We start from the raw sequence: 19,241 nt of genomic DNA, 5'->3' as shown, positions 1-19,241 counted from the left end.
ACCCACAATCATAGGTTTCTGGCGTGCCCAAGGGACGCGACTCTGCACAGCGAATCGCGGCGCCATGGACGACTGAGCCACCCGTGCCCCCCATATGCCAACAAGAGAAATCCTTATGATATATTTTTATTTTTGTGCGAAATTCGTCTTTTCTAAAAGTTAATATTACAAAATATATCGGCGCAAGCTCCTCACGTGTGATAAAACAAACGTCCAAGGAAATATGATATTTTTTTACACCGGCCGAAAGATATTTTTGCGTTTTTCTCGAAGGAAATATATAATCAGATTATTCTTCAGAAGGGAGTATGATTCTTGTCAGCGCATACATCGCAGAAGGAGCGGTCCGGTAGCCTAGTGGTTAAAGCGTTCGCTCGTCACGCCGAGGTTCGATTCCGGACTTTGGTACAATTTGTGAAGCCCGTTCCTGGTGTCCCCCTCCGCGATATTGCTTTAATATTGCTAAAATCGCAGGAAATTATTCAGGCTCATAGTGATTATGATCATGATGATATATATGATTTTCGGGTATAGCAATAATGTGCCATCTACATAATTCCGGATATATCGAATCCGAGTGTTAAATGTAGTTCGTTTTATCCGAACCTCAATATCCATAGGAGCAATGACATCCACTGCAGGTCTTGTGCGTTAACGCGTCCGTAAGCACTCGCTACTTTCCGTAACCTGCAAGACGATTCGGTTTTTCCCGGAATGAATCGCGAGGTCACGTTAACTTTCTTGGTTAAACCCGACTTCGTGATATCAGAAGCCGATTAATGATAAACAATCTAGATCTGTTCGACGTGAATGAAAACAGTGATATATCGCTTGTGTGTCAAATCCCCTATTTTTGTATAAGATGTCTTGAATATTTGTTTCATGTTACTGGTGTAACACTGTGAGGTGTCATAGTTGTTTTTGTTTCTAAAGATGAAGTGCTATTAGAATTCAATCATTGTAGTGCTCTGATAATCGTATTGTATAAATAAACGTGTTAATGTGTACGATGGATTTTTGGTATGTTATTAATTGTCATAAAGATTGTTATTAATAATGTGGGCGTGGGCGTTGGTCCATGATGTCCCAGAGGTGTTCTATGGGGAGCGTGCAGGCAACAGGTTGACGTTGGTGGCTGCGAGGAAGGGGAATGTCGTTGTCATGGTAATAAAGGACACCACGTAGCAGCTGTCAAGTTTCCGTTAATGATGACCAGTGGTGTTCTTTCAAGCTCCTCCCCAAATCGCCCCCCGACCCGTGAAGATCCGGGGTAGAATAGATCTTCAGGAACCAATGCTTGCCGTAAAAGGCGACTATGCTTGTCGTAAAAGACGACTAACGGGATCGGGTGGTCAGGCTCGCTGACTTGGTAGATGCATGTCATCGATCCCAATTGCGCGGATCGATGCTCATGATATTAATCACTGGATGGTCTGGTCCAGACTCGATTATTGACAGACCGCCGTCATACAGCTGGAATATTGCTGAGTGCGGCGTTAAACAACAAACCAACAAACCAACAAACCAACCAACCAACCAACCAAATCGCTCCCCAAACCACAACACGCACACACACACACCACTGTACGGCACAGCCTCCTGAACGCAACATGCCGCCGTTCGTTCCCCCCTTCGGCGGTAAACACGCTGAGTTCCATCAGCTCTGAACAGACAGAACCTGCTTTCATCGGTGAAGACGACCCTCTTTCAGCCACATCGCTGCTTACGGTGTACAGTCCGAGCCCATCTCAATCTCCGACGAAGACGTTACTCTATCAATGCCTGTCCTCTGTTAGGTCTGAAACCCCTAATTCCTTAGGGGCGCCTGGACACTGTCTATTGACTAACCATACGCCCTAGGGCGCTGATGATGTCACCCTGGTGTCGATTCCGGAGATGCAAAGTACGCAAGTACCGGTCTTCATTGGGCGCAGTCTGCCTGTAACGTTGTATCATGTTAGTAACAGCAACACAGGAACAACCGAATGTTCTGACAATTCGGGTGTGGGCGACTCCCATCCGTATCATACCCAATGCCCGCTCGTGTAGTTCAGGTATCAGTCGTGGTATTTCTGTGATGATTTTTTTTTCTTATCAGTGTGAGTGTCTGACATGCCGCCCGTATCATACATATACCCTTACTGCACGTGAAGCTTCGGTTTGTCACTTTTTCGCATTTTCTACATTTTCTGCGTGGACACTGCTGTGTTTGCACGATGCATTTAACATTGATTTAGTTTGAGCTTATGTTTTTATTTTTCTGCGATTTCATTTTAAGGTGTTAAAATTTCTTTTGGCCGGTAGTTTAGCAAAGACTCATTATTCACACAGTGAGTGACTGTTTTAGTCACATATATTCTACCTGTAACACGAGCGTGCGCGAGGCAAAACAGTGGTCAGTAACACGAGCAAAGTTCCACAGCGCACGTTGACACACTGTCTGGAAACGTTGACACACTGTCTGGGCCCGTTTAAACACTATTGGGTTACGTTGACACACTGTCTGGGAACGTTAAAACATCACTGGGGCACGTTGACACACCATTGGGACACCTTGACAAACTTTCTTGGAACGTTGAAACACCTTTGGAGCACGTTGATAAAGCCACTGGGGTACGTTGACACACAGTCTGGGTACGTTGACACGCTATTGGGGTACGTTGGCACACTGTCTGGGAACGTTGAAACACCATTGGGGAACGTTGGCACACTGTCTGGGAACGTTGAAACACCATTGGGGCACGTTGATAAAAACATTGGAGCAAGTTAACACACCATCGGGATATGTTGACACACCATTGGGACACGTTGATAAAACCATTGGGGCACGTTGACACACTGTCTGGGTACGTTCACACACTATTGGGGTACGTTGATGAAACCATTGGGACACAATGACACACTGTCTGGGAACGATGAAACACCATTCGGACACGTTGATAAAACCATTTGGACACGTTGGCACACCGTCGGGGTACGTTGACGAACTATTGGGGCACGTTGATAAAACCATGGGGACACGTTGATAAAACCATTGGGGCACGTTTATACACCGTCAGGGTACGTTGACGCACTGTCTGGGTACGTTGACACACTATTTGGGCACGTTGATAACACCATTATGGCACGTTGACACACTATCGGTGTACGTTGACACACTATTGGGGTACGTTTATATAACCATTGGGGCACGTTGACACACCGCTGGGGTACGTTGACATATCATCGACTGGGTCATACAATGCAATCTTCCGTTTGTATGTTGTTTAATGCCTCAATTTTACAGCCACATGGCTGTGTTCAGAAAATAATCCAAGCGACATGGAGACTGATATCATTGAGTATCAAGCCACGCAAGTGAGATACGATGACATGCATCAACCAAGTCAGCGAACCTGACCACCCGATCCCATTCGTCGCTTCTTACGACAAAGATGAGTTGCTGAAGACTAACCCGGATCTTCACGGGTCTGTAAACATCCGATCCTGTGTGGTCAGCTCTAAACGCAAGTAGGGGCGGTCGGGGATCCTAGTGGTTAAAGCGTTCGCTCGTCACGCCGAAGACCCAGGTTCGATTGTGTGAAGCCCATTTCTGGTGTCCCCCGCCGTGATATTGCTGGAATATTGCTAAAAGCGGCGTGAAACCATACTCACTCACTCTAAACGCAAGTCCATCTGAGGTACGTCATTTGAGGCCTAGTCACCAAAAGAGCAAAGAGGTGTTCCTGATTCTGAGTATGTCCCTTGACCTTGCATATATATTTCACATTTCACAGTCTACATTCATATGTTTATTGGACACCAAGTCGTCAAATGAGTCGTAATTCCTTGTGCAGAGTTGCCTCCCTTAGACCCAGAATCTGCATCACACTGGGCTATCCTCCCACACTGAGCTGACACGCTGTGATATAACTGATATTTCAACAAACTCAATCTCTCTGTTTGTGTATTTAAACACGTATTTTATTTCTCTACATCTAAAATAATTCCTTTAAACCTGGGTAAACAAACGACTCTCGACCGGACAAACCAGTGATTGGTATTATGATCAACGATCCACGCCGTCATTTAACGGTGGCACGTCATCAACCAAATAAACGAGCCTTACCTTGCGATTCAATAACTCGCCTCTTACTACCAGCAGATTAGCTACTCTAACCCAGAATCCATACTGCAGTCGTCAATTTGTCCCATATATTCTTACATAATACACAAAAATACAAATTTAAAAAAAATATATATCTGTAATGGTGTAATGCGATCAGTAACGGCTTGTAATTACAACAAGAAATATCACAGGAACATATAGTTTCTTTGTTTAATTTGTTTGTTGTTTTACGCCGCACTCATCAAAAGTCAAGCTATATGACGGCGGTCGGGAAATAAACGAGTCTGGACCAGATAATACAGTGATTGACATCATGAGCATCGATCCACGCAATTGGGATCGATGACATGCATCAACCAAGTCAGCGAGCCTGACCACCCGTTTGATGCCTGTCATCGTATCCCAATTGCATAGATCAATGCTCATGATATCGATCACTGGATTGTTTGGTCCAGACTCGATTATTTACAGACCGCTGTCATATAGCTGGAATATTGCTGAGTGCTTCGTTGAACAACAAACCAACCATCCTACCGAAGAGGCAGTAAAATATTTCAAGATTTGGGAACACCTCCGCAGAAGCACCGGTACCATCGCCGGTTTGCTTTAAGGTGATGTGAATTGTGGTTTAACGTCGCCTCCAAGATTATTGCACTAACATAGCAACGCGTGTGTGGCTGCTTGTACCAGTTTTGCCGATTTTTATAGTATCGTACTTGCCCACAGAGACAACATGACGCAGTTTAACACGAATACCCCACTCAGACACAGTGTACTAACTCCGAGCCGACCAGTCCTTGTTTAAGCCTATTAATGCCGAGTTACAGGGTAACAACAAGTACCATCTTGTACAATCCTTTGGTATGACGCGGCCGGATCGAACCCCGGACCTTCCGCTCTCCGGGCGGACGCTCTACCACTAGACCACGGAGGCTGTCTTTTAATTTCCGCCATGTTTGATATACATACATATGCTTTTCATGAAAAGAGAAATTACAATACAGATTCCAGACAGAAAACGAAAACCGGTACAGGTTTTGGAAATAAACAAGATGGCCGCCACCTCGAAAGGAATCATCGGTCAGTATTGTTTAGCAATCCAAAACATCACTGGTTTTAATTGTCAGTCTGACCAACAACAAATTTAGCCGCAAGCAGCAATCTGTGGTTCCAAGAGGCCCTTATATTTATTGGCGTATCAATGTTGACACAGATGAAGGTCTATTAACAGTATCTCACTTTGCAGATATAGAAAACTAGCCTTCCTCACGTTGCAATAAGGCGTTAATACATCTAGTCTTAAGATGGCCACTCCTGGTTTAAGCAAACAGAAGCTTTCTTTGTTTATGTTTATAACTAAAGCTCTGTATGTTTCATACGGAAGCGTAGTAGGGACACGGTGAATTTCTTTTTTTGTATAAGTATCTCCTACGTAGGACGTATTATCTTCTACGTAGGACGTAGTATCTCCTACGTAGGACTTAGTATCTTCTACGTAGGACGTAGTATCTCCTACGTAGGACGTAGTATCTCCTACGTAGGACTTAGTATCTCCTACGTAGGACTTAGTATCTCCTACGTAGGACTTAATATCTTCTACGTAGGACTTAGTATCTTCTACGTAGGACTTACTATCTCCTACGTAGGACTTATTATCTCCTCCGTGGGAGATAGTGATTCTAGGCCATACTAAGTCCTACGAAGGAGATACTACGTCCTACGTAGAAGATACTTAGCCAAATTGTTTATAACTTTTTTTCAAACTGAGCTAGGGCCAATTCGATTTTTCTAACGGGCGTGCATGCAATTGTGTAACTACGGAAGTGTAGTAGGGCCGCGATGAATTTCTTTTTTGTATAAGTATCTCATACGTAGGTCGTAGTATCTCCAACGTAGTACTTATTATCTCCTACGTAGGACTTATCATCTCCTACGTTGGACTTAGTATCTTCTACGTAGGACTTAGTATCTCCTACGTAGGACGTTGTATCTCCTACGTAGGACTTAGTATGGCCTAGAATCACTATCTCCTACGTAGATTCTTACAAAAGTTTGCACATCGGTTTTTCGATTCATACCTCAATTAACCGATAAAATACACAGTCAATGCTTATAATTAAATTCGACAACGTAAAATATGTTTCATCTACAATAGTTTAACCCAAAACAGTTGTATATATCAAAACAGACAAACATGACGAGATTGATAAACATTCCAAGTGTAGGAATACATACTGGGGCGTGACATGAATCAGGTGATCGTTTAATTTATGCACATACACAGTCAGTAGCCAATCAACGGAGAGCAAGATCAAAACAATGCTCATTGGACCTGTCAATTAAGGTAGGAGACGAAAAGAACTGCAACAGTCAGACGGTAACGAAATGGAAGAAATATGTCCGGGAAAAGGCTGCTGTTTCAAATGACAGATGAGCGGGAAAAAAAACAGGCGAGCGAACCTGCACGTTGCTGTTTCATTCATTCTCGGCCTTCGGTTTCAAAGGGTTGTTCGGACAATGAATATGCATGAAAGTCGCTAAATGTTCTGTGCATGACAATACACGTGAGCAGAAAGGGAATTCCCTCGACTGTAATATTGGGATTCCCCGACATTCCGAAGTAATAAAAGTAGTGCGCCTCGGTGGGCGTGGCTTAATTTTTTTACATTCATTGGGAGATGAATGTAATAACACGTGACCAATGCAGCTAATCAGAATACAGGAATTTCAATGAACATAACGAAAATGATTATGGCGTATATGGCGGTTTTGTGTGTCACAGCGTTGAAACGTTTAGCATGGTGGTCGATGGTTGAGAGCTCACGTAAAATCTTTATCCTTCATATCAGCCTGATTCCATTTATACCGTTTCTATCACATGACATCTAAACCACAGAATGACGTGTGTGCAACAGTGGCTCATTTTAACAGCTTTTAATAAAGTATTGTCTTTACAAACTAGTTCCCATGGCAACAAATAATCTCAAGTAATAAGTTTGCATAATAAGCCTGGTTTATTAAAGGTGAAAACAAACAATGCATGCAAATGATACAGTTATGGACAGTACAGTGATTTGAGATTAAAACACATGGTAAGATTAGCTTTGCGTAAGCACATTTTTATAACAACACATGGTGTGTATCATTATGAAAATAGTATCGTCATACAAAGTAAAAAAACTGATTATGCAAAAACCATATTGATTACACTTTTTGTTTATATGTCCAATTTACCACAATCTAAGATTGAAATATATGCCTGATATCACTAAGAACCACTATTCCATGAACAAAATATTATCCTTTAATGGTATCCCTAGTCAAAAATGAAATAAAATATTAGAATACATCTATCAAAGTCTACGAGTGCTTAGTAAATTACTTAGTAAATCCGATATGTCCAGAAATAATAAGTTGTTTTGAAACTTTCGCATCTAGATCAGGAGTATCTACATTTCATTTTTGTTTGTTTGTTTGTACTAGAAATGAATATACATTTAAATTCTCAAATTTTCCTGACATGATGAGTATATTACTGATAGATGCTTTTGTATTGAACGTCACGCAATAGCTGAAATCCTTTGCGACGTAAAACTGATATTAAACATATTTCCATTCCATTCCTTTTGTATTCCTTTTGTATTTTATACTACTACTGCTGCCACTGTGGTTATTACCACTGTTATTACAATACCTCTATTACATGTCAAGCATCATATTAGTTATCCAATAATTATATATAATGCGCTGTACAGCTGTAAATCATATTGTTTATCTGTATGTGTATATGGGCCAATGGCCTTTCATACAATAAAGATTGATTGATTGAATTATGAGACATGTGTTTCTTCCTGTAAACTCTTGAAATAAGGCTGATTCTTAACATTTGAATTATTCACTTCAGTGACAATATCCATGGTTTTTCGAAGTATTCTAAAAGCAACATAAAACAACGGTATTATCAGTATTAGAACAGCTAAGTGAGTGAGTAAGTATTGTTTAACGCCACTTTTAGCAATATTCCAGCAATATCACGGCGGGGGACACCACAAATGGGCTTCACACATTGTACCCATGTCGGGAATCGAACCCGGGTCTTCGGCGTGACGAGCGAACGCTTTAATAGAACATCTAAACTATCATAGTGAAACATATAGCCTCTGTACACACCAGCAAAATGTCAGATGCTATTTCATTGGCCCTACAAAATTAACAGAAATGTTTCCCGTTACGTTTGATTTGCTTAATAACTTCCTTTTACCTGCTACCTTTGTCAGATATTCATCTTTCACTTTCGATTTACAACTAAATTATTAATTCCATAATAGAAATGCGCATTGCAGCGAAATATTGAAATGAAAATAATTATTTGAAATATACTATCAGCTAATTTCCATGTTTATTATTATTGCTGAGTCTCCATTAAGACCTTCTGCGTGGTCATATCTATATTTATTATATACTTCGGTGTGAAAGACTGAGTTTTCTGAAGTTGAGAAAAGTTATATTTTCATTGCAGGGGACATAAGACATGATATTTTACTGCAGTGAACATAACACTTTGACGAAACCATTGTCATACAAGAGTTACCTCCCCATAAATTGTCTCCCTTTATCGTACACACACTGTTGACGTCCTTATTACGTCAGCCCAACAATGACAAGGCAAAATAATGACAGGTGGTCATTTATGGAGTTAATATCCCTTCTTTCCGTTTTCTATTCTCCCGAAAATGTTTCGGTATAAACTGTAAATTTCTCATTTAACTCGTCAATCGAGACTGTTGATGTTGTATATAGTCATATCTATATGCATGATACAGAATTTTCGTGACCCAAAATATCGTTTGTTCTTTTGTTTATATATTTTATGAAACTACTTTTTTCGTCGCAAATACAAGAGTGGTGAACCGTCCCTGTGTGATGAAACAGACTAACAGGGAGGAAGAATACACGTTTCCAGGTTTTACGCCACTTCCCCCCCCCCCCCCCACAAGAACAGATTTCACAGATGATCTGGGGGGAGGGTGGCCCAGTCGTCTAAGGCGCCGCGATTCGCTGTGCAGAGTTGCGTCCCGTGGACACGCCAGAAACCTATCCGTGCTCGTGGGTTTAACCGAAGTGGTAAACGTCTGAGACCTGCATCACTTCAGGCTTTCCTCCCACATTAAGCTGACACGCCGTGATATAACTGGAATACTGTTAAAAGCGGCGTTAAACCAAACTCACTCACTCACAAATCTTCTTATCTGTGTTTCCCTTTAATACACACAATTAGACCTCTCTGTCTTGTAACGGCGACGATCCTTGCAGCCTGTAAGCAGCCAGTTGCGGCAAAACAACAGGAGGACAAGGATGATGAGTATCAGGATCACCGACACCACTATAGCCACGATAATATTTGCAGGTGTGGTAGGTGATGGGGATGTAGTGGCTTTGGAAATAAAAAAAAGGTGTACCCTATATAAAAATAATTGTTGTTGAAATATTACACCGTCACTAAAATATTCACAGAATGCGTTTTGAAAAATATATTTGAACAGCATGTTTGACGCAAATTGATCTTACAATTGGATCACACATATCTATCATGGTGTTTTTTTTAATGAAATTATACACACCTGTAGGTATCGATGTAGTCGATGTAGTTCCTGAAAGTATGAACACAACGAAATGTAATTTAACTATCTTCAAGAGTCCTGATATATTCAGACACATGTTTTTCAGTTAAATCAGCAGAATTGATTATGGTCAAGAAAATGTAAATCTGTGTTGATATTATAGACGATGTTTATTAATCCATAGAAATACACACACACGCAAGTTGTGACGTTGATGGTTTTGCTGTTGATATTGCGCCAATAACAAATATCATAAACCTGATGATTAAATAGACATTTCACCCATGCAGCAAACTCAGGATGACAAGTTATGATATTGTACAAATATAATGCTGAAATTGTATAATAAAGCATTCTTTCATATACAAATACTATATAAAATAATATTAATGTAAACATGTTCAAGTGACATTATGGCTGAAATATTTCCAAAGTAAATGTAAACTCACTCATTCACTCACCTGCCCACTCACTCACTCACTCACTCACTCACTCACCTACTCACTCACTCACTTACTCACTCACCTGCCCACTCACGCACTCACCCACTCACTCACTCACCCACCCACTCACCTGTCCACTCACTCACCTACTTACTCACTCACCCACTCACTCACTCACCCGCCCACTCACCTGTCCACTCACTCACTCACTCACTCACTCACCTGCCTACTCATGCATTCACCCACTCACTCACTCACTCACTCACCAACCTGTCCACTCACTCACTCACCCACTCACTCACTTACCTGCCCACTCACTCACTCACTCACTCACTAACTCACCTCCCACTCACTCACTCACTCAATGTGAATTGGATTTGTTCTGTCTAGTATAATATGTTCAAACTATTCAAGTTTACTTTACGGACCTTTAATGACATGATGATCATGATGGGTTTTTTTATGAAAAACAGTGCAAATTATACACACCTGTAGATATCGATGTAGTCGATGTATTTCCTGAAAGTATGAACACAACGAAATGTAAAATTAACAATCTTCAAGAGTCTGAATCCTGATATATTCAGACACATGTTTTTCAGTTATATCAGCAGAATTGATTACGGCCAAGAAAATGTAAATCTGTGTTGATATTATAGACGATGTTTATTAATCCATAGAAATACACACACACGCAAGTTGTGACGTTGATGGTTATGCTGTTGATATTGCGCCAATTACAAATATGATAAACCTGATGATTAAATACACATTTCACCCATACAGCAAACACAGGATGACAAGGTATAATGCTGAAATTGTATAATAAAGCATTCTTTCATATACAAATACTATATGAAATAATATTAATGTAAACATGTTCAAGTCACGTTATGGCTGAAATATTTCCAAAGTAAATGTAAACTCACTATCTCACTCACTCACTCACTCACTCACCTGCCCATTCACTCACTCACTCACCTGCCCACTCACTCACTCACTCATCCACTCACTCACCTGTCCACTCACTCATTCACCCACTCACTCACTCACCTGTCCACTCACTCACTCACTCACTCACTCACTCACCAACCTGCCCACTAACTCACCTGCCCACTCACTCACTCACCTGCCCACTCACTCACTCACTCACTCACTCACTTACCTGCCCACTCACTCACTCACTCATCCACTCACTCACCTGTCCACTCACTCACTCACCCACTCACTCACTCACCTGTCCACTCACTCACTCACTCACTCACTCACTCACTCACCAACCTCCCCACTAACTCACCTGCCTACTCACTCACTCACCTGTCCACTCACTCACTCACTCACTCACTCACTCACCAACCTGCCCACTAACTCACCTGCCCACTCACTCACTCACCTGCCCACTCACTCACTCACTCACTCACTCACCCACCTGCCCACTCACTCACTCACTCAATGTGAATTGGATTTGTTCTGTCTAGTATAATATGTTCAAACTATTCAAGTTTACTTTACGGACCTTTAATGACATGATGATCATGATGGGTTTTTTTTATGAAACTCAGTGCAAATTATACACACCTGTAGATATCGATGTAGTCGATGTAGTTCCTGAAAGTATGAACACAACGAAATGTAAAATTAACAATCTTCAAGAGTCTGAATCCTGATATATTCAGACACATGTTTTTCAGTTATATCAGCAGAATTGATTACGGCCAAGAAAATGTAAATCTGTGTTGATATTGTAGACGATGTTTATTAATCCATAGAAATGCACACACATGAACGTTGTGACGTTGATGGTTTTACTGTTGATATTGCGCCAATTACAAATATGATAAACCTGATGAATAAATACATATTTCACCCATACAGCAAACTCAGGATGACAAGTTATGATTGTCCAAGTATAATGCTGAAATTGTATAATAAAGCATTCTTTCATATACAAATACTATATAAAATAATATTAATGTAAACATGTTCAAGTCACATTATGGCTGAAATATTTCCAAAGTAAATGTAAACTCACTCACTCACTCACTCGCCTGCCCGATCACTCACTCATTCACTCACCTACTCACTCACTCACCTACTCACTCACTCACCTACTCACTCACTCACTCAATCACTCACCTGCCCACTCACGCATTCACCCGCCCACTCACTCACTCACTCACTCACTCACTCACTCACTCACTCACTCACTCACTCACTCATTCACCTGCCTACTCATGCACTCACCCACTCACTCACTCCCTCATCCACTCACTCACCTGTCCACTCACGCACTCACCCACTCACTCACTCACCTGCCCACTCACTCACTCACTCACTCACTCACTCACTCACTCACTCACTCACTCACCTGCTTACTCATGCACCTACTCACTCACTCACTCACTCACCTGCCCACTCACTCACTCACTCACCTGCCAACTCACTCACTCACTCACTCACTCACTCACTCATTCACTCACTCACTCACTCACTCACTCACTCGCCTGCCTACTCATGCACTCACTCAGTCACTCACTCCCTCATCCACTCACTCACCTGTCCACTCACTCACTCACCTGCCCACTCACTCACTCACCCACTCACTCACTCACCTGCCCACTCACTCACCTGCCCACTCACTCACCTGCCCACTCACTCACTCACTCAATGTGAATTGGATTTGTTCTGTCTAGTATAATATGTTCAAACTATTCAAGTTTACTTTACGGACCTTTAATGACATGATGATCATGATGGTTTTTTTTATGAAAAACAGTGCAAATTATACACACCTGTAGATATCGATGTAGTCGATGTATTTCCTGAAAGTATGAACACAACGAAATGTAAAATTAACAATCTTCAAGAGTCTGAATCCTGATATATTCAGACACATGTTTTTCAGTTATATCAGCAGAATTGATTACGGCCAAGAAAATGTAAATCTGTGTTGATATTATAGACGATGTTTATTAATCCATAGAAATACACACACACGCAAGTTGTGACGTTGATGGTTTTACTGTTGATATTGCGCCAATTACAAATATGATAAACCTGATGATTAAATACACATTTCACCCATACAGCAAACACAGGATGACAAGGTATAATGCTGAAATTGTATAATAAAGCATTCTTTCATATACAAATACTATATAAAATAATATTAATGTAAACATGTTCAAGTCACGTTATGGCTGAAATATTTCCAAAGTAAATGTAAACTCACTATCTCACTCACTCACTCACTCACCTGCCCATTCACTCACTCACTCACCTGCCCACTCACTCACTCACTCATCCACTCACTCACCTGTCCACTCACTAACTCACTCACTCACTCACCTGCCCATTCACTCACTCACCTGCCCACTCACTCACTCACTCACCCACTCACTCACATGTCCACTCACTCACTCACCCGCTCGATCACTCACCTGCCCGATCACTCACTCACTTACCTGCCCACTCACTCACTCACTCACTCACCCACTCACTCACATGTCCACTCACTCACTCACCCGCCCGATCACTCACCTGCCCGATCACTCATTCACTCACTCACCTGACCACACATTAACTCACTCACTCACCCACCAACCTGGCCACTCACTCACTCACTCACGCATTCATTCACTCACTCACTCACTCACTCACCCACCTGCCCACTCACTCACTCACTCAATGTGAATTGGATTTGTTCTGTCTAGTATAATATGTTCAAACTATTCAAGTTTACTTTACGGACCTTTAATGACATGATGATCATGATGGGGTTTTTTATGAAACTCAGTGAAAATTATACACACCTGTAGATATCGATGTAGTCGATGTAGTTCCTGAAAGTTTGAACACAACGAAATGTAAAATTAACCATCTTCAAGAGTCTGAATCCTGATATATTCAGACACATTTTTTTTTCAGTTATATCTGCAGAATTGATTACGGTCAGGAAAATGTAAATCTGTGTTGATATTATAGACGATGTTTATTAATCCATAGAAATACACACACAATTACAAATTACAATTACAAATATGATAAACCTGATGATTAAATACACATTTCAAGCATACTGCAAACACGGGATGACAAGTTATAATATATAAGTCCAAATATAATGCTGAAATTGTATAATAAAGCATTCTTTCATATACCAATAATAACATGTTCAAGTCACATTATGGCTGAAATATTTCCAAAGTAAATGTTAACTCACTCACTCACTCACTCACTCACTCACCTGCCCACTCACTCACTCACTCACCTGCCCACTCACTCACCTGTCCACTCACTCACTCACCCACCTGCCCACTCACTCACTCACCTGCCCACTCACCTGCCTACTCACTCACCCCCTCGTCCACTCACTCAATCACCCACTCACCCATCCATTCACTGACCTGCCCACTCACTTACTCACTCACTCATTCACCTGCCCACTCACTCACTCACCTGCCCACTCACTCACCTGCCCACTCACTCACTCACCTGCCTACTCACTCACCTGCCCACTCACTTACTCACTCACTCACTCTCACCTGCCCACTCACTCACTCACCTGCCCACTCACTCACCTGCCCACTCACTCACTCACCTGCCTACTCACTCACCTGCCCACTCACTTACTCACTCACTCACTCTCACCTGCCCACTCACTCACTCACCTGCCTACTCACTCACCTGCCCACTCACTCACTCACCCACTAATCTGCCCACTCACTCACTCAATCACCTGCCCACTCACTCATCTGCCCACTCACTCACCTGTCCACTCACTCACCTGCCCACTCACTCACTCACCTGCCCACACACTCACCTGCCAACTCACTCACTCACCCACCAACCTGCCCACTCACTCAGTCACTCACCTGCCCACTCACTCATCTGCCCACTCACTCACCTGTCCACTCACTCACTCACTCACCTGTCCACTCACTCACCTGTCCACTCACTCACTCACTCACCTGCCCACTCACTCAGTCACTCACCTGCCCACTCACTCATCTGCCCACTCACTCACCTGTCCACTCACTCACTCACTCACCTGCCCACTCACTCACCTGTCCACTCACTCACTCACTCACCTGCCCACTCACTCACTCACTCACCTGCCCACTCACTCACTTACTCACCCACTCACTCACTCACCTGTCCACTCACTCACTCACTCACCTGTCCACTCACTCACTCACTCACCTGTCCACTCACTCACTCACCTGTCCACTCACTCACTCACTCACCTGTCCACTCACTCACTTACTCACCCACTCACTCACTCACCTGTCCACTCACTCACTCACTCACCTGCCCACTCACTCACCTGTCCACTCACTCACTCACTCACCTGCCCACTCACTCACTCACCTGCCCACTCACTCACCTGCCCACTCACTCACCTGTCCACTCACTCACTCACTCACCTGCCCACTCACTCACCTGCCCACTCACTCACCTGTCCACTCACTCACTCACCTGCCCACTCACTCACCTGTCCACTCACTCACTCACTCACCTGCCCACTCACTCACTCACCTGCCCACTCACTCATCTGCCCACTCACTCACCTGCCCACTAACTCACTCACCTGCCCACTCACTCACTCACTCACCTGCCCACTCACTCACTCACCTGCCCACTCACTCATCTGCCCACTCACTCACCTGCCCACTAACTCACTCACCTGTCCACTCACTCACTCACTCACCTGCCCACTCACTCACTTACTCACTCACTCACTCACTCACCTGCCCACTCACTCACCTGCCCACTCACTCACTCACCCACTAATCTGCCCACTCACTCACTCACTCACCTGCCCACTCACTCATCTGCCCACTCACTCACCTGCCCACTCACTCATCTGCCCACTCACTCACCTGCCCACTCACTCACCTGCCCACTCACTCACCTACCCACTCACTCACCTGTCCACTCACTCACCTGCCCACTCACTCACTCACCTGCCAACTCACTCACCTGCCAACTTACTCACTCACCCACCAACCTGCCCACTCACTCACTCACTCCTCACTCACTCACTCACCCACTCACATACTTATTCACCCACACACCTGCCCACTCACTCACTCACTCACCTACTCACCTGCCCACTCACTCACCTGCCCACTCACTCACCTGCCCACTTACTCACCTGCCCCTTCACTCACCTGCCAACTCACTCACTCACCCACCCACCTGCCCACTCACTCACCCACTCACTCCCCCACCCCCCTGCCCACTCACTCACTATTCACTCACTCACTTCCCCACTCACTCCCCCACTCATTCATTCACTTGCCCACTCACTCACTCACTCACTCACTCACTCAATGTGACTTTGATTTGTTCATGACATGCCCCTCTGTCTAATATAATATGTTCCAACTATTCAAGTTTACTTTACGGACCTTTAATGACATGACAGTTATCCGAACCTGTATATTAGTGACGTATGAGTGTGTCCACTTACCACCGGCCAAACATGTCATCCACGCTACGACAAGGAAACCCAGGTACGCCATGACCCTCATGACCACCACTGAAAGCAACACGAACACGGGGGTGTTACAGATCATTTACGACCATGTTTTGTGACGTGGTTACCCTTTATCCGAGACATGGTACTTGAACTGCATTGTATTGTCACGCTTGGCGTGACTTATTTTTTCTCGGCAGCACATGCGATTCTAAAGGATTCATTCATAATCCTTGTCATTGATACGTGGCGTGTATTTATTCACGACAACGCAGGTATGGATCAACAAGGTCTATTCTGAGTGAACGTGCAGTACAAATTAAAGTGTCGCCACTAGGGCTTGGACGAGTAACCCAGGTACTCGAGTCGGGTTGGATTTGTTGGTTGGATTGTTGTTTTACGCCGCACTCAGCAATATTCCAGCTATATGACGCCGGTCTGTAAATAATCGAGTCTGGACCAGACAATCCAGTGATTAATATCATGAGCATCGTTCCGCGCAATTGGGATTGATGACATGCATCAACCAAGTCAGCGAGCCTGACCACCCGATCCCTTTATTCGCCTTTTACGACAAGCATAGTCGCTTTTTTACGGCAAGAACGGGTTGCTGAAGACCTATTCTACCCCGGAATCTTCACGGGTCTACTCTAGTCGGGTGGGTACTGAGTAGGACCCAGGTACCTACAGGACTACCCGGACCCGTGGTTAGTCATGTGATATATCTTTTATGACAGTAACAATAAAATTTCATTTTCACACTTTATGAATACAAGTCGGCCTAATGTTCGCATTTCTTTCTGACTGTGCACACGTTCCTTCTGATTTTTATATGATTTAGTAAACACAAAGCTTCAGTCAATTTTGGTATATGCACGATCAGATCGTTTTATGCTATATAGAAATACTTTTTGCCAGTAAAAGCTTCCCATTTGAACGTTTTGTTCAACTTGAGACCAAGAGTGTTTACCCGGGTAGGGTCGGGTAATGGGGGTCGGGTACCCGGGTAGTAAATTTAGACTCGTCCCTGCCTTATCCGTCACTGTGACTCGAAAAGGTAATACGTTACCATTTTCAAAACAACCTGTCATCAAAGCCCGTGAAGATCCGGGATAGAATAGGTCTTCAGCAACCCATGCTTGCCGTGAAAGGCGACTATGCTTGTTGTAAGAGGCGACTAACGGGATCGGGTGGTCAGGCTCGCTGACATGGTTGACTCCCAATTGTGTTGTTCGATGCTCATGATGACCAGATTGGATTATTTAAAGACCGGCGTCATATAGCTGTAATATTGCTGAGTGCGGCGTCAAACAACAAACCAAACCAAAGAACCGTACACTAAGTATAACGTACTAAGATCAGATTATGAAACGATGACACAGGGGAAACGTCAGCAACCACAAGATGACCATCTAACTAGGGATCTAACACGTGAATGACTAATGTCAGAGGTAAGGGTTTATTTTGTAGCATTACGTCTGCAGGCTCAGTGCTTCATATATTGAAATAATGCATTAATCTTACGATGACTGCTAATACGACCCTTCTTTAAAACTATGGTTATGCATTTATTGGGTGACCCCACAAGCATTGACTTCAGGTAAGAAAGATTTATCCTATCACAATGTTTTATTCCAAGGGCTCTTTGCAGTTTTTGCTGATACACTGTGCGTGGCCCTATGCCAACATGTTTTTTTGGGGGGTTTGGTTTGTTGTTTTACGCCACACTCAGCAATATTCCAGCTATATGACGGCGGTCTGTAAATAATCGAGTCTGGACCAGACAATCCAGTGATTTACATCATGAACATTGATCCACGCAATTGGGATCGATGACATGTATCAACCAAGTCAGCGAGCCTGACCACCCGAATGGTGTTAGTCGCAAATTACGACAAGCATAGTCGACTTTTACGGCAAGCATGGGTTGCTGAAGACCTATTCTACCCCGGATCTTCACGGGTCCCTACATGGGTGAACATGCTTACCTGTTTTAAGGCTGTGATAAGTTGGCGATCCGTTCTCGGTATGGCACGGAAATGAAGAAACACAAACGAAGAAGAATGTAATTGTACAAGGGATTTCGGTGGCCAATGAACAACATACAATGCACTGCGCCACTCTTGTCATACCAACTGACGTAATGCTGTATTGGTAATAGCCATAACTGTAAAAAAAGGTATACAATAATCCCTTTCAGATGACATACTAATATATTTATACACCCATACAACAAATGTATGCAATACAGTGTTATTCATATGCCCGTCAACTGTGTATGTATATGTACAATGCAAGAAGCGTTTAGTATTATACTGCAACGAACGCTAATACGTAACCGGTAGAATATTTTTGTACCCCCTTTTGAGTCAGAAATAAAATCTGTGGGGATTACGTTTGTTTGTTTGTTTGTTTGTTGTTTAACGCCGCACTCAGCTGGATTCCAGCTAAATGACGGCGGTCTGTAAATAATCGAATATGGACCAGACAATCAAGTGATTGACATCATGAGCATCGATCCACGCAATTGGGTTTGGTTTGTTTGTTGTTTAACGCCGCACTCAGCAATACTCCAGCTATATGACGGC

The 19,241-nt window shown here is 43.1% G+C and overlaps 1 protein-coding gene across 7 annotated transcripts; it reads right to left on the bottom strand.

Annotated features, from left to right (window-relative positions):
• Window positions 1-9,107: 9,107 nt before the first annotated feature.
• LOC139457657 (uncharacterized) lies at window positions 9,108-18,774 on the bottom strand. Of its 7 annotated transcripts, XM_071239009.1 has the most exons (8): window positions 18,642-18,774; window positions 16,648-16,716; window positions 13,985-14,014; window positions 12,965-12,994; window positions 11,751-11,780; window positions 10,662-10,691; window positions 9,730-9,759; window positions 9,108-9,542 (listed from the first exon to the last, which is right to left on the bottom strand). In XM_071239009.1, the coding sequence occupies exons 2-8, from the start codon at window positions 16,659-16,661 to the stop codon at window positions 9,383-9,385; spliced, it is 324 nt and encodes a 107-aa protein (XP_071095110.1). In that variant the 5' UTR covers window positions 16,662-16,716; window positions 18,642-18,774; the 3' UTR covers window positions 9,108-9,382. The 7 variants fall into 7 exon arrangements, with proteins under 7 accessions (XP_071095110.1, XP_071095111.1, XP_071095112.1 ...); XM_071239010.1 differs by lacking the exon at window positions 11,751-11,780; XM_071239011.1 differs by lacking the exon at window positions 12,965-12,994.
• Between the last annotated feature and the right edge of the window lie 467 nt (window positions 18,775-19,241).

Source organism: Haliotis cracherodii, unplaced genomic scaffold, assembly GCF_022045235.1.
Source record: "Haliotis cracherodii isolate W230 unplaced genomic scaffold, xgHalCrac1.p SCAF_12, whole genome shotgun sequence".
Taxonomy (NCBI): domain Eukaryota; kingdom Metazoa; phylum Mollusca; class Gastropoda; order Lepetellida; family Haliotidae; genus Haliotis; species Haliotis cracherodii.
This window is presented reverse-complemented; position numbering and strand designations above follow the sequence as displayed.